The 25727-nt window shown below is 33.8% G+C and overlaps 1 protein-coding gene and 1 long non-coding RNA gene across 2 annotated transcripts in view; one reads left to right on the forward strand and one right to left on the reverse strand.

Annotated features, from left to right (window-relative positions):
- Positions 1–25727, reverse strand: part of Ptp52F (Protein tyrosine phosphatase 52F) — a 134258-nt gene that overhangs the window by 60274 nt on the left and 48257 nt on the right. Inside the window, exons 2-4 of the mRNA XM_075309066.1 lie at positions 5679–5827; positions 2474–2612; positions 2288–2400 (exon numbers count right to left, since the gene is read on the reverse strand). Coding sequence (XP_075165181.1) covers positions 2288–2400; positions 2474–2612; positions 5679–5802 — 376 coding nt within the window. The 5' untranslated portion in view covers positions 5803–5827. The remainder of the gene's footprint in view (positions 1–2287; positions 2401–2473; positions 2613–5678; positions 5828–25727) is intronic.
- LOC142241607 (uncharacterized) lies at positions 11137–11530 on the forward strand. Its single transcript, XR_012723725.1, has 2 exons — positions 11137–11394; positions 11488–11530. It is a non-coding gene; the product is annotated as an uncharacterized LOC142241607 (long non-coding RNA).

A 25727-nucleotide genomic window follows, 5' to 3' on the forward strand; every position in this document is an offset into this window, starting at 1 on the left:
GATTCCAAAAGCGTACTCATTTATAATTAGAAGAAATTTGTTTTACTTAAAGGTCGGTACTACGTGGAGCGACTACCCGAATCGATAAATGTTGTATATTCATAAGTTCTGTCATGAAATTGTATATTCCATATCAATAACGTTTTGTGATCAAATAGGAAGGAACTAAACATCGAGTACAGCTGTGAAATTTTCAATTGACCCAATTTACATGGCCAGGGATCAGGAGTAGAGTGCCCATTTTCTCACTGGGAGCAATTTTTAATATGCCCATATAGAGACTTTTAGTCAAAGAAGTCAAATTGGTGATTCGGTTTATATGTCTATACTCGTAAGCTATACAGTGTTGCATAAAGTGATGATTTTTCGCTATTCTGACTATTTTAGGAAAAGTGAGAAAGAATACGAGAATTTATGACTTTGACCAAACATTGGATCATATTTTTGATTTTCACGGAATATTCTTATTTTAATACAAAATTATCTATTGATTAAACTTGCGTCATATCAAATGTTGCATTTACCATGTTAGTTCCATACATGTTTGTAATTTTTTTATTTGTTGTTCGTTTTTATTTTTTAAATGAAAAACTTAATTTTCTTAATGAAACAATGTTAAATTTTAGGCAACAAAAAATATTACATTTCCTTCTTTATGGAAATTTATTTCTTGCATTTAATTTCTTTTTATTTGCATTTTAATGCTATGTCAATATTGTCGTGTACGCGTTTGGTTCGATAAACGTAAAGTATGAAACTAAATGGTTTGATCTCCTCAGTAGCCAATTTCCTATCTTCCTAAAGTTTATTGTCTTTGACTTAAACGGCAGTACAGTAGATGTTGAACGACATTTTGTTGTTATCCTCTACGAGACAACTGAATTAAAAGTCTACTGTAAACAATCGAGATTTGAGCCGAAATCTACTTTGAGGAGATTTTGGGCATAGTGTGCAAAGATTATAAATTACAGAAGATGTGAGATTGGCTACTGAGCACATCAAACCATTTATCACATTAGTTTAATACTCGAACCAAACGCGTGTATGACAAGTATACGCAACTAAAAGATTACAAACATGTATTAAACTAATCTGGTAAATGCAACATTTGGTATGACGCAAGCCAATCTCCCATCTTCCTCAAATCTATAATCTTTGATAATGTGAACGTAGCATACGATTGGATAAAATGCAACACTACACTCAAAAAAACGTGAATCCTCTATTTCATGGAAATATTATGTTTGGAGAAAGTTTCATTTAAAAAAAACGGGGGAAATATACATAAATGAAGCATATAAGAATTTAGAGAAGTAAGAATTTAGTAAATTTTTACTAAATTCTTACTTCTCACAAAATAGTTCATTATTTCTTTAAATTTGTAAATTTTGCTACAAATTCCCCATTTTGAACTTCAAACTATACAATTTTCTTTAACAAGTGAAAAAAATAACTCTTTCTAATAAAATTTCTTGAAATTGTCGAAATATATTTACTTATTTTTGTGAAGTCGGCGTGACATCTGCATTTGTAATATTGTTTAGTACACATTTTCCAAAATTAACAAAAATTTATCGCTCCTTTTTATATGTGAAGGTTATGAGAGGGAGTTTTTTCATTCGGAAAGTAATTTGTTTAGTAATAATATATTAATAATAAGTTGGTAAGTATATGGACATCAAAAAGTAAAATTTTATACTTTTGCAAAAGTCGATTTATCGATTTATTTAAAATGTGAAAAAGTCGACATTCCACTAATCGACTTTTACAAAGGTTGATTTATCATATATTTCCAAATTTGCCGACTTTTGATTTTTAGCATAAAAAGAGTTACGATAAATCACATTCCCCTTTAAAATCATATTCGACTTTCCATATTTTTCGTTAAAGTTCGATTAGCCGATTTTACTATAAAGATTCGATTAGTCAATTGTGAGAAGTCGATTAGTCTTGGTTTGACTCGATTTTCAAAAAGTTCAAAGACGGTTTTTTGAAGAATACAAAAAGTCGATTAAAAATTTCGAGTTTATGTTGTTGGTTGTAGTTTTTCATGTAAGAAGTATCTAAACGTAGTTTTTTTTTTAAATTATTTTACCAAATTTCATGCATCTGTATAGAATTGAGACAATATGTAATTAAGTAAAATGACCCGTCTTGCATTCACAATTTCATGCAGATCAAATGAGCATTAAAAGTAGACAAAAAATATTGTATCTATGTAAATATAAAAAATGTATAGTTTCTAATCATCTTCACACCACTATGTGTTTAAAAATTTAAGTCGTACCAGCATAATCTGTCTTCTCGTCCTGTGTTTTCTCCAGTATTGGCGAAATTTCACTGTTGAGATTTTTTATTGTAAGGACTGAAAAATATGTCGAACATGGATCCAGATTTTCGCTACAATGAAACAAATAAATATTTTTGCAATATTTCGAATTTTTGAAAGCATCATCATTACATTAATACTTACCATACATTATCGTCATTACTGACAATCTCCACATTATTTTTGTTTCTACAGGTAACATTCTGCAACATGAAATTTTCAGTATCAACCACTGAAAATGCCAAACTGAATGGGGTTCTCTCTACACGTATTTCAATCGACTCTGTAAAACATAAATGAATTTATTACAATTTTGTTCAAACCAATGCGATGAATGACAATTAATAACTGTATATAGCACAATATCAGGTATCTCCCATGTAAAACCAGTTGTCCAAATTTGTCATACATATATATACTATTTTTATACCCTCCACCATAGGATGGGGGGTATATTAACTTTGTCATTCCGTTTGTAAAACATCGAAATATTGCTCTAAGACCCCATAAAGTATATATATTCTGGGTCGTGGTGAAATTCTGAGTCGATCTAAGCATGTCCGTCCGTCTGTTGAAATCACGCTAACTTCACGCTAACCGAACGAAACAAGCTATCGACTTGAAACTTGGCACAAGTAGTTGTTATTAATGTAGGTCGGATGGTATTGAAAATGGGCCATATCGGTCCACTTTTACGTATAGCCCCCATATAAAGGGGCCCTCAGATTTGGCTTGTGGAGCCTCGAACAGAAGCATTTTTCATCCGATCCGGCTGAAATTTTGTACATGGTGTTGGTATATGGTCTCTAACAACCATGCAAAAATTGGTCCACATCGGTCCATAATTATATAGCCCCTATATAAACCGATCCCCAGATTTGGCTTGCGAAGCCTCAAAGAGAAGCAAATTTCATCCGATCCGGCTGAAATTTGGTACATGGTGTTGGTATATGGTCTCTAACAACCGTGCAAAAATTGGTCCACATTGGTCCATAATTATATATAGACCCCATATAAACCGATCCCCAGATTTGGCGTGCGAAGCCTCAAAGAGAAGCAAATTTCATCCGATCCGGCTGAAATTTGGTACAAAGTGTTGGTATATGGTCTCTAACAATATATATATAGCCCCCATACAAACCGGTCCCCAGATTTGGCTTGCGAAGTCTCCAAGAGAAGCAAATTTCATCCAATCCGGTTGTAATTTGGAACATGGTGTTAGTATATGGCCGCTAACAACCATACCAAAATTGGTCCATATCGGTCTATAGTTATATATAGCCGATCTCCAATCACACCAAAATTGGTCCATATCGGTTCATAATCATGGTTGCCACTCGAGCCAAAAATAATCTACCAATATTTTATTTCTATAGAAAATTTTGTCAAAATTTTATTTCTATAGAAAATTTTGTTAAAATTTTATTTCTGTAGAAATTTTTGTCAAAATTTTCTTTCTATAGAAAATTTTGTCAAAATTTTTATTTCTATAGAAAATTTTGTGAAAATTTTATTTCTAAGAAAATTTTGTTAAAATTTTATTTCTGTAGAAAATTTTGTCAAAATTGTATGTCTATTTTGTCAAACTGAATTACATACGTATTTGATCGATCTTTTTTGATTTAATATATACCACGTATGGACTTACATACAATTTAGAAGATGGTGTTAGGAGGTTTTAAGATACCTTGGCATCGGCAAGCGTTACCGCAACTTAAGTAATTCGATTGTGGATGGCAGTGTTTAGAAGAAGTTTCTACGCAACCCATGGTGGATGGTACATAAGCTTCGGCCTGGCCGAACTTACGGCCCTATATACTTGTTTTGTTTTATCGAGGTAGTGTTTTTCTTCGCGAGCGTAAATTTTTCCGTTAACGTGATTTTGAAGAAACGTGCGTGACTAAACACATTCGCAAACAAATATATTCTGTTTCGTGTCTACAATACGGCTCCTTGTATTCTAGTACTATGAATCTTCGGTTTCGGTATTCGGGTGATGCGGTTATGCGTATACTCATAGAAAAAACTCTGCTAATGATAACAGACGTTTGAAGGCAGTGGTGTCAATTGCCTTTAAATGTGTGTCAACCATTATGAAATATGTGTCTACAATTAAATTGATTGATTGATTAAAGTTTTCAATTAGTATTATTGCTTTGATTTCAGCTTAAAACCATGCATTGACTATATTGTTTTTTTTTTTTTTTTTTTTTTTTAATTATGGCAAAGCTTGCCAACATTATTGCCTTAACAACGATAAACAATATTCTACAAAGTTTATGAAAATTTTCATCCTAAAAATATGAATAATTATGAAAACTTCTGGTTCAAACGGAAGTTAAAAATTATTGACGTGTAGAGAATAAAAATCTTGTTTTGTAGAACTGGCGCTACCTCTTTTATTTTATCAACTCAAATTTTCGGCAAACATGTTCCATGTTCACAGTCCAAAAATTATATTTTGCTCTTGAAACATGTTTGGGGTGATCATATTCCTTCCCTGAGTGTGAAGAAAATTGATATTTTGAAGGAACAAATTAAAAATGGTTAAAATGTCTTTAGCTCCATATGATGTTCAAGACAGGCACAACTTAAGGAAAATTTACACATTTACGAAATTGATTAACGCAATTTAAATAAAATTCGACCTTTTTGGGAAACTATGAACTATTTTCAAATTTAGTAAAATTGTGTATTTCATTTGTATGTCATTAAAGTAAGCAAAATATATCTCAAATAAGAAAAATTTTCTAACATTTGGGAAAATTTAACAAAAACCAACCAATTTTAACGAACTGCAATAAAGTAAAATCGGCTATAAAAACTTTCGTTCACTTTTTTCTGAGCGTATGTGTACCTCTTTCACAGAAAAAAATTTCACGAAAATTTTTCCAATTAAAGTCTTAATTGAATTTTAAAAAATATTCAATTAAAACTTTAATTGATTCAGTAAATTTTTCAATTGAAAGTAATAGTAACAATTAATTTTTTAATTGGATCAATTAAGTTTTTACTTGACTGTCAATTAATTTCTTAATTGATGCTATCATTTCTGTGCTTGAGACATTTCAATTAAAAATTAATTGGATCAGTTAATTTCCTGATTGAAGGCAAAAAAATATTTTTTGTGTGTTGTTAATAAAGTACAAAAAATTTTCAAATTTGGTGTGGTATTACACTGGACTCATTATTTAAATGCGCCCAAGAAACAGCATACCACTAACAATATCTAATAAAAAACATTCTTCTACAAATGGGAAGTGTAATTGTTTTTATCCGGTTTCTCTAACTAAATTTAAGTTAATATTAACCCCTCTATAAAGAAAATAAGATTATTGTAAATACTAACCAGTAATATCTTCGCCGCTTCCTTCTGCCGTGACAAAGCAGAGTAGACCAATTACAATGAGGAATCTAAGCAGTAGCGATAGGAACGGTGGCTTCCAACGCCTTCTCAAATGGAATTTATCCATAGCAACGATTACATACTAGGAGATGCTGTAAATAATAAATAAAATTTTAATCACAAATTATATTTTACAGGGTTGAAATAAAGTTAAATGAATGTATATTAAACGTCAATATAAAAATGTTTCCATACAAATTTCAAGGCGCTACCACTAAAATACCCCCGTAAAAAAATTATATGTGCAACGTGTAAATTTATGTTCTACACTGAAAAAACAGTGAACCCACCAGGAAGAAATGTTTCGGTTAATTTTAGAAAATTTTGAATATTTGTAGAAAATTTTAACTAAACAGTATTACAAACGTTGGCATCACGCCGATGTCATCAAAATAAGTAAATATTTTTCGACAAATTCAAGAAAATTTATTGGACATAACAAAGTTTTTTCACTTGTTAAAGAAAATTTTGTAGTTTGAAGGAAAAACTTGGCGTTCAAAATTGGAAGAATGTCTTTAGTGATATACGAAGTTCATGATGGACGCATTTTTTGTAAAATTTACAAATTTAAAGAAATTCTGAACTATTTTGTGGAAGGTACGAATTTAGTTAATCATTATCCTTCATTTGAGTTTAGTTTTTTCCTCGGTTTTAGTTAATTTAACTAACGTAAACAAAAAATTATTGGAGTAAAGGAAACTTTCTCCAAACATAATAATTCCATGAACTAAAATAAAGTTAAATTGGCTTTAGTGAAATAGAGAGTTCACTTTTTTTTGAGTGTAGTCTTATAAAGAACTTTTATTGAAAACATTTTTTTCTTATTTTATTCACACTTTTGTACGTTACTAAAATACATAAACTAAATCTTTACTTAAAGTTTGCTTTGACAGAAAATACATACTTAAATGGTTAGGCATAGAAAATATGTATATGTGCAAAATTATATTTTAGCTATATGTCAAAATAAAATTAAGATAGTTCGATTAACTAATACGATGTAGTATTGCCCTTGTTTATTAGAACTGGCTGTAATCGGTGAGGCATAGAACATACCAAGTTTTTCAGAGATGCCATATCGATTTTCCCATTCTGCCGTAATTGCAGACTTGTGTGTTGCATATTGCTTGGACATCGCAAATACCTTAGCGGATAATATGCCCCAGAGATCTTCTATAAGATTTAGATCTGGACAGGCTCACTTAGACTATTCAGTCCATTGTGATACCACATTAACTAAAAGTGCCTATTGCATATGGGCTCTTCTAGTTTTAACCGCTGAACCTTCTCGATTATTTTCTTCTGTTGAACCAACCAGATTGTTCCAAAAACATTAGCAGACTGCTTAAGTTAACATTTTCCAGGTCCACCAGTAATCTGAAGCTATATGCCTCTAAAATTTGCTAACGCCTTACACAAAATGCAGGACACTCACACAAAATGTGTTTTATTGATTCCTCTTCCTCCGCATCATGACAGCTCATACAATAGTCATTATACTTCGCGCCAATAGTTTTTGCAAAATCGTCTATCAGGCAGCGACCCGTATTAGCAGATATCAGGAGTGATATCTGGCGTCTTGAGAACACTAGTATATCCAAAGACAATAAACTTGAGGAAGACAGGAAATTGGCTTGCGTCATACCAAATGTTGCATTTACCATGTTAGTTCCATACATGTTTGTAATTTTTTTATATATTTTTCGTTTTTATTTTTTAAATGAAAAACTTAATTTTCTTAATGAAACAATGTTAAATTTTAGGCTACAACAAAAAAATTACATTTTCCCCTTTATGGAAATTTATTTCGTGCACTTAATTTATTTTTATTTGCATTTTAATGCTATGTCAATACTTGTCGTATACGCGTTTGGTTCGAGTATGAAACTAACACGGTAAATGGTTTGATCTCCTCAGTAGCCAATTTCCTATCTTCCTAGAGTTTATTGTCTTTGAGTATATCTAGTGTGCGGTTTAAGTTTAAATGGGGCCATATTTGCTTGGTGTCGTTACAACCCTTGCAATTCTCCGAACATTTGCCATCATAACAGCCTTCTCACGCAGTATGAGCTTGCAGGTAGCCAGGGGCAAAGATTATAGATTACAGAAGATGGGAGATTGGCTAGTGAGCACATCAAACCATTTACCACATTAGTTTAATACTCGAACCAAACGCGTATACGACAAGTATTGACATAGCATTAAAATGCAAATAAAAAGAAATTAAGAGCACGAAATAAATTTCCATAAAGGGGAAAATGTAATTTTTTTGTTGTTGCCTAAAATTTAACATTGTTTCATTAAGAAAATTACATTTTTCATCTAAAAAATAAAAACTAAAAACAACTAAAAGATTACAAACATGTATTAAACTAATCTGGTAAATGCAACATTTGGTATGACGCAAGCCAATCTCCCATCTTCCTCAAATCTATAACCTTTGGCCAGGGGCATACCAACAGATTCTAGTTCCGCTGGAATATGAAAGGTAGTCCCTAGCCGCGCCAACTCATCCGCTTCGCAGTTCCCCGGTATGTTCCAATGGCCAGGCCATTTTTTGGAACATTACTTCTCTTTTTTCCGACCACAGCGATAGCTCGCGCAACCGCACAGCCGTTGTTGCAGCTGACTGTTTGGCCAAAATGTCTAAAGGCAATAGATGCAGCATGACATTAAGGGAATTTGTTCCTGTCTTGCTGAATGCGCCTGAGATACACAAGCACGCCATACGCTGAACTTTATCTAAACTTGTCGGATGATGAAGTGCCGGCCACCAGACTACAAAACCATATAGAATTATAGGTCTAACCACTGCCGTGTATAGCCAATGCACAATTTTTGGTTTTAGTCCCCACTTTTTTCCTATTGCCTTTTGGCACGAGTACAAAGCTACCGGTGCTTTCCTCGCCCTTTCTTCAATATTAAGCTTAAAGTTCAGCTTCCTGTCCAAAATAACGCCAAGGTATTTTGCACACTCACCAAAGGGAATTTCAATACCACCTAAGGAAATGGGCCTAACCATGGGAGTTGTGCGATCTTTGCAGTACATGACTAGTTCTGTCTTTGCAGGATTTACCCTAAGATCATTATCTTTCGCCCATTTCTCAGTCATCCGGAGGGCTCTCTGTATAATATCTCCCCTGACTGCTAGCGCTATATCATCTGCGTATGTCACCACTTTTATCCTTTCTTTTTCTAGGGAAACCAGAAGGTTGTTTATAGCAACATTCCAAAGAAGAGGTGATAGAACTCCTCCTTGGGGAGTGCCTCTGTTCACATACCTTTGTATGTTTGCTTGTCCTAGTGTGACTGAAATACGTCTCTTCGTTAGAAGTTCGTCTAACAGCCTAAGTATACCTGGATCAGCTTTCAGAGTTGTCAGTCCATTTACAATCGAGCTCGGATGGATGTTGTTGAACGCCCCTTCGATGTCAAGAAACGCCACGATTGAATATTCTTTGACAGATATTGAGCTTTCAATAAAGTTGACCACTAGATAGGGTCACGAAAAAAAATTGATGCGGTAACCCCCCAGTTTGTAGCATATTCGAAGACAATTTCAGAACACCAAAACGTTTTTTCCGTGCACCCTACGACCTCCCGAAATACAATTTATTGTGCTGTGTCGTCATTTGAATTCCGATTGAAAAAGAAATAAAAAAATTAAAAATTAAAAAATTTCAAATTTTCAAATTTGACGTCGGAGTCAAAAATGACCAATGCACGAAATATAGCCCCTGATCAACCACGAACAAGGATATGCGTTTCTTTTCGATCGGATTTCAAATGACGACACAGCACAATATATTGTATTTCGGGGGGTCGTAGGGTGCACGAAAAAAAAAGTTTTGGTGTTCTGAAATTGTCTTCGAATATGCTACAAAACTGGGGGGTGACCGCATCAACTTTTTTTTTCCTTTAGGCCGTGACCCTATCTACTGACCAGTTCATGTAATGCGGTCTCAGTAGAACTGCCCTTCGAGTATGCATGTCGTTTCGAGAGCAAACTTGATTCGACGCTAGTTCTAAGATAAATATCTATCATCCTCTCCAGAGTCTTAAGTAGGAATGAGGATAAGCTGATTAGTCGGAAATCCTTCGCAATCGATATAGAGGATTCTCCCGCTTTAGGTATGAAAACGACTTTTGTTTCCCTCCATTTTCCTAGGATATATGTTAAGTTGATACATCGTATATATATAGCCGACAACCAAGGGATGATTCTGTCAGTCACTGCTTGTAACTCCGCCGGAGTAATTCCATCAGGTCCGAGGGATTTGAATGATCCAAAGCTATTTAACGCCCATTATATTCTAGATTCCGATACAATTTCCTCGATAGGAAACGACCGCCAGTTTTCCTGATTTCCAGGAAAATGTGTGTCCAATAGTACCTCCAGCGTCTCCTCACTGGACGTTGTCCAATTACCCTCCGATGTTTTAATGAAACCTGGAGCGGAGTTAGTGGATGCTCGTACCTTCCGTAGTCTGGAAGCCTCGGACGTATTTTCAATACTGCTGCAGTAATCATTCGGAGAGTTATATTGAGCCTTTCTCAGTTCTCGCTTGATACATCGTATATATATCGCCGACAACCAAGGGATGATTCTGTCAGTCACTGCTTGTAACTCCGCCGGAGTAATCCCATCAGGTCCGGGGGATTTGAATGATCCAAAGCTATTTAACGCCCATTTTATTCTAGATTCTGATACAATTTCCTCGATAGGAAACGACCGCCAGATTTCCTGATTTCCAGGAAAATGTGTGTCCAATAGTACCTCCAGCGTTTCCTCACTGGACGTTGTCCAATTGCCCTCCGATGTTTTAATGAAACCTGGAGCGGAGTTAGTGGATGCTCGTACCTTCCGTAGTCTGGAAGCCTCGGACGTATTTTCAATACTGCTGCAGTAATCATTCCAAGAATTATGTTGAGCCTTTCCCAGTTTTCGCTTGTATCCTCTCAGATTCTTCTTGTAAGCGTCCCAATCCACAGTAGCTCTGGTGGACTTTGCTTTCACACAAAAAATTATCACCAAAATTTTTTCAATTAAACACTTAATTGAATTTGGAAACGGATTCAATTAATATGTTAATTGATTCAATTAATTATTTAATCAAATCCGAATAAAATCCAATTAAAAAAATTATTGATATTTGTTACGTTTCCAATTAAAATATTAATTGATTCAATCAATTTGTTAATCAATTCGGAAATAATTTTCAATTACAAACGTGATTGAATTTTTTTCCGTTTCCAATTACATATGTGATTGATCCAATCACCTTTGTGATTGAAACGGAATAATTTTGAGCAATGGGAAGAGCGAAAAGAGAACAAGAGAATGGGTATTTATTCAACAATGTATGATGGAGAGATCAGTCTGTGGAAGTAACTCGTACCGAACGGTTGGGTTTTTGTTTTTCGCGTAAATTGAAAAACATGATTGGCGACATTTTGTCTGCTGCATTCAAAATGTGTGCATAAATATTTTGAACGCAACAACAAATCATAGCAAAGGGTTGAAATAAATAAAGTGTGCAACAACAAACGGACACGTGGTAAAGGTTTGAAAAAAATATATGACAGAACGCATTTGAAATTACCTGTGTTTGTGTTTTGTGGTATTGTAAAAATGGAAAACAATCTACGTTTATTGAAGGTAAAAAATTGTGAAATGTGAATACCGTTTTCCATTGAAGCCTGTTTACATTAAACGGACTAAAATAATATATTTTTTATTCATTTCTTTTAGTGACCAATTTTATTTCGTGAAATTGACCAATCAATCCCATCAACTCCATCATTTTATCAAATATATAATAATATGTTTGCAATAAAAAAGTGGGTACCGTATTGATCTTTTAAAATTATAAATTTTTTTCACTCCTAGTTTTCTTAAAACCAAGAGCGGTATGTGTTTGTTGGAAGATTCACCTTGAAGTTGCGAAGTAGCGTAGGCATTAAATTGCATTTTTGTTTTACCTGTCTTTTTCAGTTTGAACCCAAGTAGGTATATAAACTAATGAGCTGAATTATGTAATGGAAAAAAAGTTCTTTCTTTTTGATTTAAAAATATGAAAAATATCCGATAATAATAAAAATATGTATTTTCCATTTATATTTTTTTCTATTTCCAGAATTTGCAAAGTATCATCAATATAATACCAAATATTACATTGCTTTCCAATTATTTTTGTCTTTGATTGGTTCAAATTTTAATAGACGATTTTAATGTGTGGAAATTTTGGAAAGGAATTGTTACTAAAATTAAATTACCGAGCTCCTTAATACACCTCTTTATGCTAAAAGACTACAACTGCAAAAGAAGATTATAAATCTGCAACCTGGAACTAAGAATTGAACTTGATATTCTATGCAGGTAATGTTTAACAAAATTAACTTTTAATTGAACAAAATTAAATTCGAATTATTCTGTTTACTTTCAGAAAAACTAATTTAGCTTACAGGCTGCTGAATTATTGGAAATCTAGGCGCATCTACATATTAGAAGGAACATGCTAACATGGTTATTATTATAAGGAAGATAATGATTTATATAATTTATTTTTTCACCCTATAGTTGTTATTGATAGTAGTTGTATTTGTACGTTATGTTAGAACAAAACACAAATGACAAGAACCAAATTTATTTGTCTATTGCATAATTCAAAAAATAATAAAATATTAAATATGTTTTAAAGGGTGATTCTTTTGAGGTTAGGATTTTCATGCATTAGTATTTGACAGATCACGTGGGATTTCAGACATGGTGTCAAAGAGAAAGATGCTCAGTATGCTTTGACATTTCATCATGAATAGCCGAACGATCTGCCACAACGTCGAATTTTCAGTGAATGGGCCCTAGAAAAGTTGTCAGAAAATCCGCTTTTTTATCGACAAATTTTGTTCAGCGATGAGGCTCATTTCTGGTTGAATGGCTACGTAAATAAGCAAAATTGCCGCATTTGGAGTGAAGAGCAACCAGAAGCCGTTCAAGAACTGCCCATGCATCCCGAAAAATGCACTGTTTGGTGTGGTTTGTACGCTGGTGGAATCATTGGACCGTATTTTTTCAAAGATGCTGTTGGACGCAACGTTACGGTGAATGGCGATCGCTATCGTTCGATGCTAACAAACTTTTTGTTGCCAAAAATGGAAGAACTGAACTTGGTTGACATGTGGTTTCAACAAGATGGCGCTACATGCCACACAGCTCGCGATTCTATGGCCATTTTGAGGGAAAACTTCGGAGAACAATTCATCTCAAGAAATGGACCGGTAAGTTGGCCACCAAGATCATGCGATTTGACGCCTTTAGACTATTTTTTGTGGGGCTACGTCAAGTCTAAAGTCTACAGAAATAAGCCAGCAACTATTCCAGCTTTGGAAGACAACATTTCCGAAGAAATTCGGGCTATTCCGGCCGAAATGCTCGAAAAAGTTGCCCAAAATTGGACTTTCCGAATGGACCACCTAAGACGCAGCCGCGGTCAACATTTAAATGAAATTATCTTCAAAAAGTAAATGTCATGGACCAATCTAACGTTTCAAATAAAGAACCGATGAGATTTTGCAAATTTTATGCGTTTTTTTTTTAAAAAGTTATCAAGCTCTTAACAAATCACCCTTTATAAGAAACACATATTTTCTTTTATTTCAAAAGAAAAAAACTAAATACGATTTTGGGTTCGCAATATATAAATTTTTTGATCGAAATTTATAGCCAATTTCAATTAATTATTTAATTGAATGAATCAAATAGTTGATTGATTTTTGTCGCGAAATTAATTAAAATTTTAATTGATTCAATTAAAACTGTGATTGAATTTTATGTTAAAAATCAATCACGTTTTTAATTGATTCAATCACACAATTAATTGATTCCGTGATAAAAGTCAATTAAAGTTTTAATTAAAAATCGTGTTGGTTTTCAATCAAAATGGGTGATTGATACTATCATTTTCGTGATTGAAGACATTTCAATTAAAAAAATGATTGAATCCGCGATTTTCGTGATTGAAATCAAAAATTTTTTTTTTTGTGTGTTGTTAAAGAGCTTTGTGCAGGATTTCCTCATATTACTTAACTCCGTAGACCACCATGGTGGTCGACTTTTCCCCCTTGGCTTCCGTCTAGGGCATGCAGCTTTTAGTGAGATGTTGAAGGCCTGCGTGTTCGATACAAGAGCACAGGGCTCATATTTGTCTCTGGTATTTCCGGTATCATCATATTGAACGATTCCCTATACCTATTCCAATCAGCTTTCCTAACATTTGGCAGAAATATGGTCTTGGTGGTATGGTGGTATCAAATTTGAAACTGATGTAGCGATGATCTGAGAAGCTATGTTCACTTAAAACCTGCCAATCAGATATCATTTCATTCAGTTCTTGCGAGGCCAAGGTGACGTCCAAAACGTCTTCCCTGTTTTTAGTGACAAAGGTTGGGGCATCTCCCTTATTGCAGACTACTAAATTACTACGCAAAATAAACTCTAGGAGTGACTCTCCTCTTGCATTAATGTCACCACTTCCCCATATACTATGTTGTGCATTTGCATCGCATTCCATAATGAGTTTTGTCTTTTTTTTCAATGACTCCTCAACTAAGGTGTTAACGGCACATGGAGGCATCTCCCTATCATGTGCCATGTATACCAAAGATACCCAATATTTGCATTTGGCTAATTCTAAACTGGCAACGACAGTGTCAGTATTGCACATTGAAGGAAGCAGAAACAAGTTGGCTCGTGTTTAGCAATTATACAGGCTCGATTTACATCATTACCAGTATACTGCAATAGTTTGAACCCCGGAGTACTTAATTCGCATATTTTGTTTCTATAAACATATGATTCTTGAATAAGAACTATATCTATGTCCCCTTTCATCGGGAGAACTTATAAGGCAGCACATGCAATGGTGAAGATTTATCTCGAGGATCCGTAGGACCATCGAGATTTTCAACAACCGTCACATCAGCCGTTTAAATCGATGACAATCAAAAATGTCCACTTCAGAGATCTCGGCGACTCTCGCAATTACTATAGGTTCAACTTCGGTGAGTTTTGAGGCTGTAGAAACCCCCTCTCCCATACGGTGTCTATCCATGTCTGCATCTTTGATATCTCCCTCGACTTCGCAAGACGATCCGATTAATTCTAATTCAGGCAGAGGCTTGTCCATTTCCGAATCCTTTAGCTGATCGTTTTTATATACCTTCATTTGCATATAATGAAAGCCTGGGACTTTGCTAGATGTGGCAAAGACTGAGTGTTCAATATAAACACTGCATGCCGTTTTGGTCCATCCACTTCATCCAAACGGCCAACCTTCCAATCAGCTTTTGGAAGATCTGGATTGCATTGTTTCAGTCTATTTAAAATAGATTCAGGGTCAGGAGGGTTTACAGGTATCCACGCATGTGCTCTTGGTCTAACCGGTATGTCTTTCTTCTCGACTAACTGTAGAGCAGCTCCTTCCCAAACTTCACCAATTAGTATCAAAGCAGCTTTAAAACATTCTATAAATCGTCCTTAATACCAACCATAAATCGTCCTTACCAGCCTCTTGGTGTGGAGGATCTGGGCCGGGAATCTTTTCCAGCACCTGTGAGTAGACCCCACACAAAGCATTCTCAATTCCCAATTTTATAACTCCAGTCGATACCCGTCCACTGGGCCCTGAAGTTAGAAACCCAGTGGATGACTTTGAATTTCGTTGCACCACACCACCACACTTGAAATTCGTAGTAGCTACTTATAACGATGAGTTAGTCCGCTATTAAAAAAACACGTCCCTTCCGTTCGACGGATGAATGACCATCCCCATCCAGTAAAGGTATATCACGAGATTTAAAAAAAAATTGTGTGGCGTTCAACATGGATGGCAGTATTATGTTGTTGGAAACTCCAAACTTCACCATATAACTCATCTGCAAAATCTATTAAACTGTTCTCCAATAAATCGACATATATCTCTGCGTTCATTTTAGTGGGGACCAAACGTATTTTAGATTTTCCTCGTGCTCCAAAAGCTGTCCATACCATAAGAGATCCACCCCCGTGTGTGCGTTTATAGCAAGTTTGACGAGGGTACCGTGAAACTCGCCAATATTTGTGATGACCATCGGGACAATCCAAATTGAATTTCTTTTCGTCGCTAAATATAACCGTTTCGAATTCTTCGTCCCAAAACTTGTATTTTTCAGAAAAAGAAATACGAGCATTTTTATGGTGTTGTATTAACCGCGGTTTAGGAATTTTATTTTCGTATTTTAGTCCTATATCGTGGTTGATAATTTGCTGAATTCGTTGTCTAGTCCCATTCAGACCCAATTCTACTTTTATATCTATGCATCTCATATTTTCATTGGCAGCAAGTTGGCGAATATGTCGCTTTGTCCTTTGGTCATCGGTTGGAATGCGCCCACTGAGTTTAGCATAACCATAGTTTGTGGGATTTTTTTAAAAAAATTGCTAATCGTATTGCGGTGTCGATTTGTATTTCTCCAATTTTTTTTGCCAGCTAGGTCCATTCCGATAATTTTTCCGCGTTCATCCTCTGAAAGTTCACTTTCTCTAGGCATTTTTAACTAAAGATTAAAAATGTGCGCTAAATTTCTTCTGAATACATAAAAAGAACATAAATGTAGTATGAGTGTTGGTCTCTCGAAAACACCGTAATATGTTAAAGTAATCACACAAATTGGTTACCCATATCTCACCAGTTTGGTATTCTCTTATTTGGTACTCTCTCAATTCTCTTGAGCCAACTGCTGGTAATTGTTGTTGTTGAGTGCAATCACGCTTAAGTGCCGCACACGTTTTTTGTGTACCGATCGTTGTTACGATGTCGATTGGTTTAAGATTGCAAGACACTGTGTTTTTATTCTCGCATTTGTATCAATGTAAAAGATCGCATGGTAATTGGTGTCTTACTCACTGCCACCGACATTTTGTGGGTAAGATTGCAATACGGAAAAAAGCCACCGGTTGCAGTTCTCTGGTACCTGTGTCCAACTATAAATTGTATAATTTCAACCAAATCGAGTGAAAAATGCAAAGCAAGAGAATCACGAAGTCAAATCTGGAGATTAGGGCTATATCAAAAAGTGGAACGCTATGGCCGCATCCTGTGGTGAAGGCTATAAAAATGTCTACTGACGATTTGATTGATGATCAACATAATTTTTACGATAAGTCGGATAATTAATATTAGGTATTTTCGCGTACTTTTCCAATAAAAAATATCCAGCAAAAACTAGCAAGAGAGAAGAGTGTATTTGCTTAAAACTGCATCCAGTAACTATTTGCACATTAAAAATTTCAGCTTCTAAAACATTAAAAACAAAAACGCATCCTATTTTTTAACCTCCAATTACAGTGGCAGGACGTGTACATTGTACTGGTGCATTGTTTGTTATCAACAACCAGCTGGCAACGTAAAAACTTACGACTTCCGGTAAAAATTTGTGATAATTATCAAAAATTATCGGTTTCTCGAACGGAGCTATTATTTCTAATGGATAGCAGTTCTCCTCCGACCAGACTAAATTCTATCGGCTCCATCGTTAAGCCGCCGTCGAGTTTAGAAATTTAGTAACATACTCAACCTAAAAGAATAAGTCAGTTTAATTTTCTCCGGAGAGACTACTCTAACGAAAACGCAGATTGACAATAAAGGTCTGGTTATGCATACAAAAACGGTTCGTAAGCGAACCGTTGTGTCAGCTGTTTGTTTTTGATATACGACAGCCCAAACAAAGATTTCCCAACGATAGCAAAACGTAAACGTTTCGTAAGATTCAGAAAAAAGAAACATTTACGTCTCGTTTTCATATCAGCTCATGAAAAAACAAGCATCATCGATTGAAAGAAGAAAAATGTGATTATCGTGAAATAAATTTCACTACCTTACATTTTTAGGCCTTAAATTTAAAAAAATGACTCAGTTGTTCAATATAACGTTGGTCGATTAACCCTTTCGACCCTAAAGTTGCCTGTGGGCAACTTTTTGTGTTTTGAGACTCACTGTCAGCGTTGTTTTTGTTTTGGTTCATAAAACTGTAACGGTATCGAAAGCTACAAGTGTTTTCTTCAAGTTGAATGAAAAATCAGCTAATTTGGTTGTCAATTAGCAAAACATTTTTTCATTAATACGCACGTACCTCAAGAAAAAAATATTTGCGAATTTAAAGAGGTTTTTATACATGTGACTTTTTTCAAAAATTACAACTAAAATGTTGAAAGTTTTTATTAAATCTATTGTAGTACATGTCAAATAAAATATTTCTGGAAGTCAAATCTTAGAATTGCAAAAAAACAACAGATGGGAAATTTTTAAAATTGAAAAGTTGCCTGTGGGCAACTTTGGGCAATTGTTGTAGTAAAATTACATATTTTTGAACATAAGACCTGGAGAAAAAAGGTTTGAAAAACAATGATTATGAACAAATTTTGAACTTAAATTGGGATGTCCCAGTGACGAGAAATGCGGCGATGATGTGGAAAACATATCTGCAGTGCAATGTCGAATTTGGAAGGAATCGTAAAAAGGGAGGAATCCACTTCTTGGCAACATACTAGTGGATTATTTGCACGAATATTGGCGCTTTATAATACTTTGGTTTTTTACACCGCCAGTTAAATTGACATGGGTTAAAAACAAAAAAAAAACAAAAACATTTTCGTGAGTCACGCGTGATTCACGCGAATCCGTGAATAAAATTTAAACGAAATCTCGTGAATGAAATTTAAACGAAACCTCGTGAATGTGCGTGAACGGGATTAAAGAAAAATGTGTGGCGCGTGAGCGTGAGTAAAAATCAAATTGTGTTCGTGATTGTGATTGTGAGTGAGTAAACTTTCTCCAAAATCACGCTCCCGATAAAAATTTACTTTTACGATCCAACCCACGCTTACGATCCAACTCACGCTCAAGATAAAATTCACGTTAACAATAAAATTCATATTCACGATAAAATTCGCACTCACGGTAAAACACACACAAAAGTCACAATCACGAACAAATTCACGTTTACGATTAAATTCAAGCTCACCGATTTTAATCACCTTTACATATTTAACCACGCTTAAGATTTCAATAGCGTGAGTCACGAGAAATTTCGTTAATTACCAGAATTTTATTGAGCCACGAAAATTGTCGTGTTCCGAAAATATTCGTTACTTACGAGATTTGTCGTGAATTACGGAAATTGTCGTGAATCGTGCGAAAGCGTGAGACATAAACATTGTTCATGTGTGAGCGTGTGCGAGTATGACTTTTCATTTCGTGACCGTGAATTCCTACCCACATGGCATGCGTGAGTATGCCATGTGGGTAGAATGGGCGTGGCGACCCGAAATTTTGGCTAGACGCTTCTTAAATGACTTCAACATGATTAAAAGTAAAAAAAAAAATTTGCGATACCTATAAAAATTCGGGGTCGAAAGGGTTAAAAGGATTAGAAATTCTATATGCAGGGCTTTTTTAGTTTGCCTGGTGTCATAGTGTACATATTCTAAAGTGTTAAATCGCATTATCACAGTGGCCCATTGTGTTCACACCTTCGAGAGATAACCAGGTTCGTCAACTTCTCTCGTAAAAGAGCTATGAAATGGAAGTGAACGTTGTCCGTACCAATACCAAACCATCCTATTCCCTCCATAAAAAATAATTAATTAATTCTCGATTACAATCCATTCCCCTTCACAATTGACTTAACCCCATATCCGAAAAATTAAGGTCCAATGACCCCGCCATAAAGCGCAACAAAAAGTCACACGGTGAGGATGCAAAGTTTTCTCAACTACAACTCTTGGGTTTACCAAGTCCCATATGCGACATACTCTAAGGAATTCGAAATGTATATTTAGAAGTGATGATAGTCGACTATAAATTGACTCAGAAAATAAAATATTTTTTTGAAAATCTAAATTTTGTTAAAAAAGTCAAAAAGGAATAATTCGATATGAAGATCTATATTGCTTTTTCAAATTTTGGAATAAACCTTCTGTGATGGAACATATTTTTATTAATGAGATCAATGAAATACGTAACTCCATTAAAGTCGCAAGTCCTTGGAGTAAGACAAATATACCTTCAAATAAAGCAAAACACATTCAATTTTTAAATATTGAATCTTTGGAGTAACCTAACCTAACCTAACCTAACCTAAGGCTTGTTTTGATTTTGCGTCTTTCGGTTAAATTATTTTGATATTAAAAAAATATTTTTAACTACGAAGTCTCTGTTTTAAAATTGATTTTTAACGAGTCATTTATTTGTACGTGAATAAATGTGTTAATATTTTTATTTATGTCAAAAATAAATAAAAAATACCTGAAATCAAAGATGTTTACCTTCCTTAAAGATTTTTGTATTGATTCCGAGCCAAAGATGCTGCTTCTTTAAAAAATTACATTTTGTGGGGACTATTTAGCTCTAAATCTGCACCGAAAAAAAGTGAACTGTTTTATGGGAAGAATGAACTACCTCGCACGAAAATTGAACTAAATTAACTCCACATTTTGAGATTTCTACAAAGCATTTTTGAAACCAGGAAATTTTAATGCCCGTTGTACTTTTTAACTGCAGTTCCCGAAATTACATCATCTCAAAGAAGAAAAAATTAACTAAAAGTAAAGAAGAAAATCATTGGCGCCAAATCATTTTAACCATACAGTAGTTCATTCTTACTATTTTTGGGAATCGTACAAAAATCTTCTTTTGCTTTAGTTCATATTGAACTTATGTGTACGGTCATTGAACTTTATACTCACGTTTAGTTCATAAAATTTTTGGGACATACTTAAAAAAAGTAAGATTTCATTAAACTGTGGAAAATTTCGATAAAAATAATAAAAATTAACTACAAGCAAATAAATTTTTTTTCAATAAAAATAAGTTAAATTTAGCGTTAGTTTAACTACGGAAATTTTTTTCTGTGTAGGCCTTATAAAATAAAAATTAGAATAGACGCAGAAAAAAATATTGATCTAATATGATATGTAACCCCAATTTTAGGACACGCACTTAGCACAATATTAACGACAAATATCTTTAAAATAAAATCATTAATCAAATGAACTTCTCATAATTTTTACTTCAAAAATTGTTTTTAAATAGGGACACATAGCTTTGAAATATGCGTTCCTAAAGTCGCAAGCTAATTTTTTTCTTAAAAAAAAGCCATTTTTGATTTAAATAATCTTTAAGTTAATTGAGATATTGAATGTTTCATTTAAAGATAAAATACTTCTGCCCATATGCAAAACAATTTATTGAAAGTTTATAGAATGAATTTATATGGGAAAAGTATACTTGAAGTTTTCTTTAACTTTGTTGTATATATATAGTCTTTTAATTAATAAAACTTTTTTTTTTGTAAATTTTGGTAGTTATATGTACACGAAGGAAAAAGTGTGTTTTTTATATGTTTGGATAAAAAAATAAGATGTCTGGGACAAAAACAAATTAACACAATATGTGTGGGTACAAGAATATTGTGTTTGAAAACTAGTATATTATGTTTGCAATCGATATGTTAATATATTACAACATAATATGTTTACGTGAATACATTTTTTAATACAAAAAATGTTTGCACAGAAGCATATAATTCTTATCAACGAAAGTCCAAACACGATATTTTTGGGAAAGTTACACTAACAATAGAAATAATACTTACCGCGTTAAAATATAATTTTACGACATTTAAAACATACATTTTATGTTTTCAGTAAAATTAAACTTAATACCCAGTTTTTCAACCTACTCCAATTAGAAATTATTATTTCCAATTTAGTGGTTGTGGTTGTCACCAATACTTTTGGTTTAATTATTATTTTTCATTTCGAAGATAATAAGCTACAATATGCATTATTCCCCTATTTTTATTATTAACATCGTCTTTGCATCTAACCTGGAAATTACGTACAAAATCTAGAAGTGATTGGAAAAATAATATGTGGTTATATAAACAAATATAAATTTACAAATTTGGAGTAAACATATATATGTTGTGATATAAGACTTCGCCAAAAATTTGATATCCTTAAGTGAAAATATTATTTAATTTGAATATTAAAATGAGTATTCGGAGAGAATACTCATTCGGAACCAAGAGAAAAGACATTTGAAAAAAGAGCATGCGTTTTGTTTTTGGCATTATGGGCACAATTTTTTTTTTGTTTCTTAAAACAAATCGGAACGTAGGATGAGTAAGTCAAAATATTCAAACAAAGGAAATATGAAAATTACAAAGGGATCTTCATAAAACTAAAGAAAGGGCACTACACACTGAAAAAAAACATGCCCGGTTCCAAAGATTTTGTCTCTACTTTAACAATTTTGGTATTGATTCGGAGCCAAAGAAGGGAAGAATTCAAGTAAGCATACTTTTTAAAACACAATTCTGTTTTAAATTTGGGTTTTTTGTACTTGACTCTACGAAGCAAATTTTAATTTTTCACTTCTTCAGTTTTTTTTTCATATGCTATCAAATTCAGTTTCCAGTAGAAATTAAGCTATGTTTCAAGTAAAAAATGTCTTTAAAATAAAGTGTCTTATTTTTGAACGATTTTTTGCTTTGTAGTCAAGATGCAAAAATGCAAAAAATTTCAGACAATTTCATTAATTTTAAAGAATTTTTCTGAATTATTAAAGTCAAGTTGACCTTAGTCCAAAATTGTTTTCTTTCATGTTATGATCCCCATTTTTAAGTCAAATCACTTAATTATAAGGACAACACGACTTCATTGATAAGTTTATCGACTTTTGAACAAGGAAAAAACTTTATATTAGAGAAATGAGGCTTCTAAGCTAAGCAAAATTTGTATTCTTATTTTAAGGACATGAAATCTTTGGCCTCACGACAATATTTTTTCAGTGTACTCTTTTTAGAGTTGTAAAATGAAAACAGGGGGAAACAGGGGGAAGTTTGTTGGAAGACAACACTATTGACTTTGGATGGAAAAATACAAAATGTTTGGAACTTAGACTACCCAAACATATTATATTGTTTAGACCAATATGCTTTCAAACATATTATATATTGGAAGAAACCAAATATATAAATGTTTGGGCAATACCCAAAAATTTACATGCTTGAAGCAAAATGCGTTTGGGAGTACATGTTACAGAAGCGATTTTGAGGGTATACATGAATAGTTTTGTTAATACCATATATCGCAGTAAGAAATTGATAATTCGGTGAATGAGATCCTAATTTTAAAAAGTTTTTACTTTAAAGAAGTCCCATCTTTGGCTCAGAATCAATGCGCCAAATCTTTAAGGTAAGGTCAATATATTTGAATTCAAATAAAAAATTTTTGAGTGTTCTAATACCATTAAAAATACAACATTGAAATATAACTTCCTTTCAAAGAATTGGACTTTTGCTTTAGAAAAATAGTCAAAAATGACGTGAAAAAATATAAAAGATTTTTTTTTGCTGTCGCTGATTTTATTTGCGGATAACTTGCATTTAATTATGGGAAATATAACTTCCTTTCAAAGAATTGGACTTTTGCTTTAGAAAAATAGTCAAAAATGACGTGAAAAAAACTATAAAAGATTTTTTTTTTTGCTGTCGCTGATTTTATTTGCGGATAACTTGCATTTAATTATGGGATAAATAATAATATCTTGGTTTTGTGGGAAATGTCAACGAATGAGCAAAATGAGTGTATTTGAACATAGCATTGCCCCTCCCAACAATTCAATAATTAAAGATACCATAAAATCCCGCCCAAGAAATAAGTGTTTAATATTTTGTTTTATTTCGAATTCCAATGTCAAAGTTTCCTAAATTCTTCGGAATTGATTAAAAGTGTATATAACACAATTACTATCTTATCATATTTCTTGGAGTGATTTCACATTTCACATTTTAGTAATTCGTTATGTGCCATTTCCCCACAAATCCGTAAGCCATGCGATAACCGATTAATTATAAGTTTATTTCTCTTTGTCCCATTCTAACACTACGTATTGCCAATTTACATACGTATTATTGAACATTTGCGTTGCAAAGATTAGCTTGTTATCCTTGCAAGTAGATCATGCCAAATCTGTTAGCATTCTTGAGCGTTCATAGGTATTCTATACGGGAGAAGATAAGTTCACCAACAATGGTAGACCGTGAACTAATTAAAACCAAGAGTTCACGTTATCGAAAATGCTCACGTTAGTGAACCTCAGCGAATTTCAGAACAAAGCATCGCCATATTCGGGAGTTCTAGCCTGATAGTCTTTTATTTTTGTTATTAGTAATATTAAAAACTTAATTTAATTTCATGAAAAGGTTTAAAAAAAGAGATCGGGAAAATATAAGCGGGTATGGCATTATAAGGCAATTTAAATTAATAATTAAAATTCACGAAAATGCCAAACTAGATCACTAAAAAATGTCGTAAGTGTATTTGAAATTGTATTTGATATTGTAAATCTGTCTTTAACGTCAAATTTCATGTTTGTCAGCGTAACAGGTTGGCTGATAAGTCCCCGGTCTGACACATAGATGGCGTCGCTAGTATTAAATGCATATTATTTTCAAATGATTCGTGTCAAAATTTGACATCTGTAAGTCAATTAGTTTGTGAGATAGAGCGTCTTTTGTGAAGCAACTTTTGTTATTATGAAAAAAAGGAATTCTGTGTTTTGATAAAATACTGTTTTCTGAAGGGAAAAATACGATGGAAGCAAAAACTTGGCTTGATAATGAGTTTCCGGACTCTGCCCCAAGGAAATCAACAATAATTGATTGGTATGCAAAATTCAAGCGTGGTGAAATGAGCACGGAGGACGGTGAACGCAGTGGACGCCCGAAAGAGGTGGTTACCGACGAAAACATCAAAAAAATCCACAAAATGATTTTGAATGACCGTAAAATGAAGTTGATCGAGATAGCAGAGGCCTTAGAGATATCAAAGGAACGTGTTGGTCATATCATTCATCAATATTTGGATATGCGGAAGCTCTATGCAAAATGGGTGCCGCGCGAACTCAAATTTGACCAAAAACAACAACGTGTTGATGATTCTGAGCGGTGTTTGCAGCTGTTAACTCGTAATACACCCGAGTTTTTCCGTCGATATGTGACAATGGATGAAACATGGCTCCATCACTACACTCCGTCTCAGAAGCGTGGAGATACTCAAAAGTCCGCTGGCAAAGTAATGGCCTCTTTTTTTTGGGATGCGCATGGAATAATTTTTATCGATTATCTTGAGAAGGGAAAAACCATCAACAGTGACTAATTTATGGCGTTATTGGAGCATTTGAAGGTCGAAATGGCGGCAAAACGGCCCCATATGAAGAAGAAAAAAGTGTTGTTCCACCAAGACAACGCACCGTGCCACAAGTCATTGAGAACGATGGCAAAAATTCATGAATTGGGCTTCGAATTTCTTCCCCACCCATCGTATTCTCCAGATCTGGCCCCCAGCGACTTTTCTTGTTCTCAGACCTCAAAAGAATGCTCGCAGGGAAAAAATTTGGCTGCAATGAAGAGGTGATCGCCGAAACTGAGGCCTATTTCGAGGCAAAACCGAAGGAGTACTACCAAAATGGTATCAAAAAATTGGAAGGTCGTTATAATCGTTGTATCGCTCTTGAAGGGAACTATGTTGAATAATAAAAACGAATTTTGACAAAAAAAAAAGTGTTTTTCTTTGTTAGTCCGGGGACTTATCAGCCAACCTGTTAGTAGTTAGTGTCAGAAACAGCGTGTTCACGTTAGGCGGTGTTCACGTTACCGTGAGTGCATAACAGTTTCGATACATTTTTGAATCTTTCTTCAAGATCTGTCGCTATTTACAAATTTAAATATATGTGGTATAGGCTACTTTTAGTTGATTTTTTAAATTATTTCATATGAAAATAATACAAAGAAGAGAAGATTAAAATTCAAAATATTTATCAATTAGGCAACTGTAGCATTTGGTTTGGACCCACACTCAAAAAAATTGAACTCTCTATTTCACTAAAG

This window comes from Haematobia irritans, chromosome 5 (genome assembly GCF_050003625.1).
Source record: "Haematobia irritans isolate KBUSLIRL chromosome 5, ASM5000362v1, whole genome shotgun sequence".
Lineage (NCBI taxonomy): Eukaryota > Metazoa > Arthropoda > Insecta > Diptera > Muscidae > Haematobia > Haematobia irritans.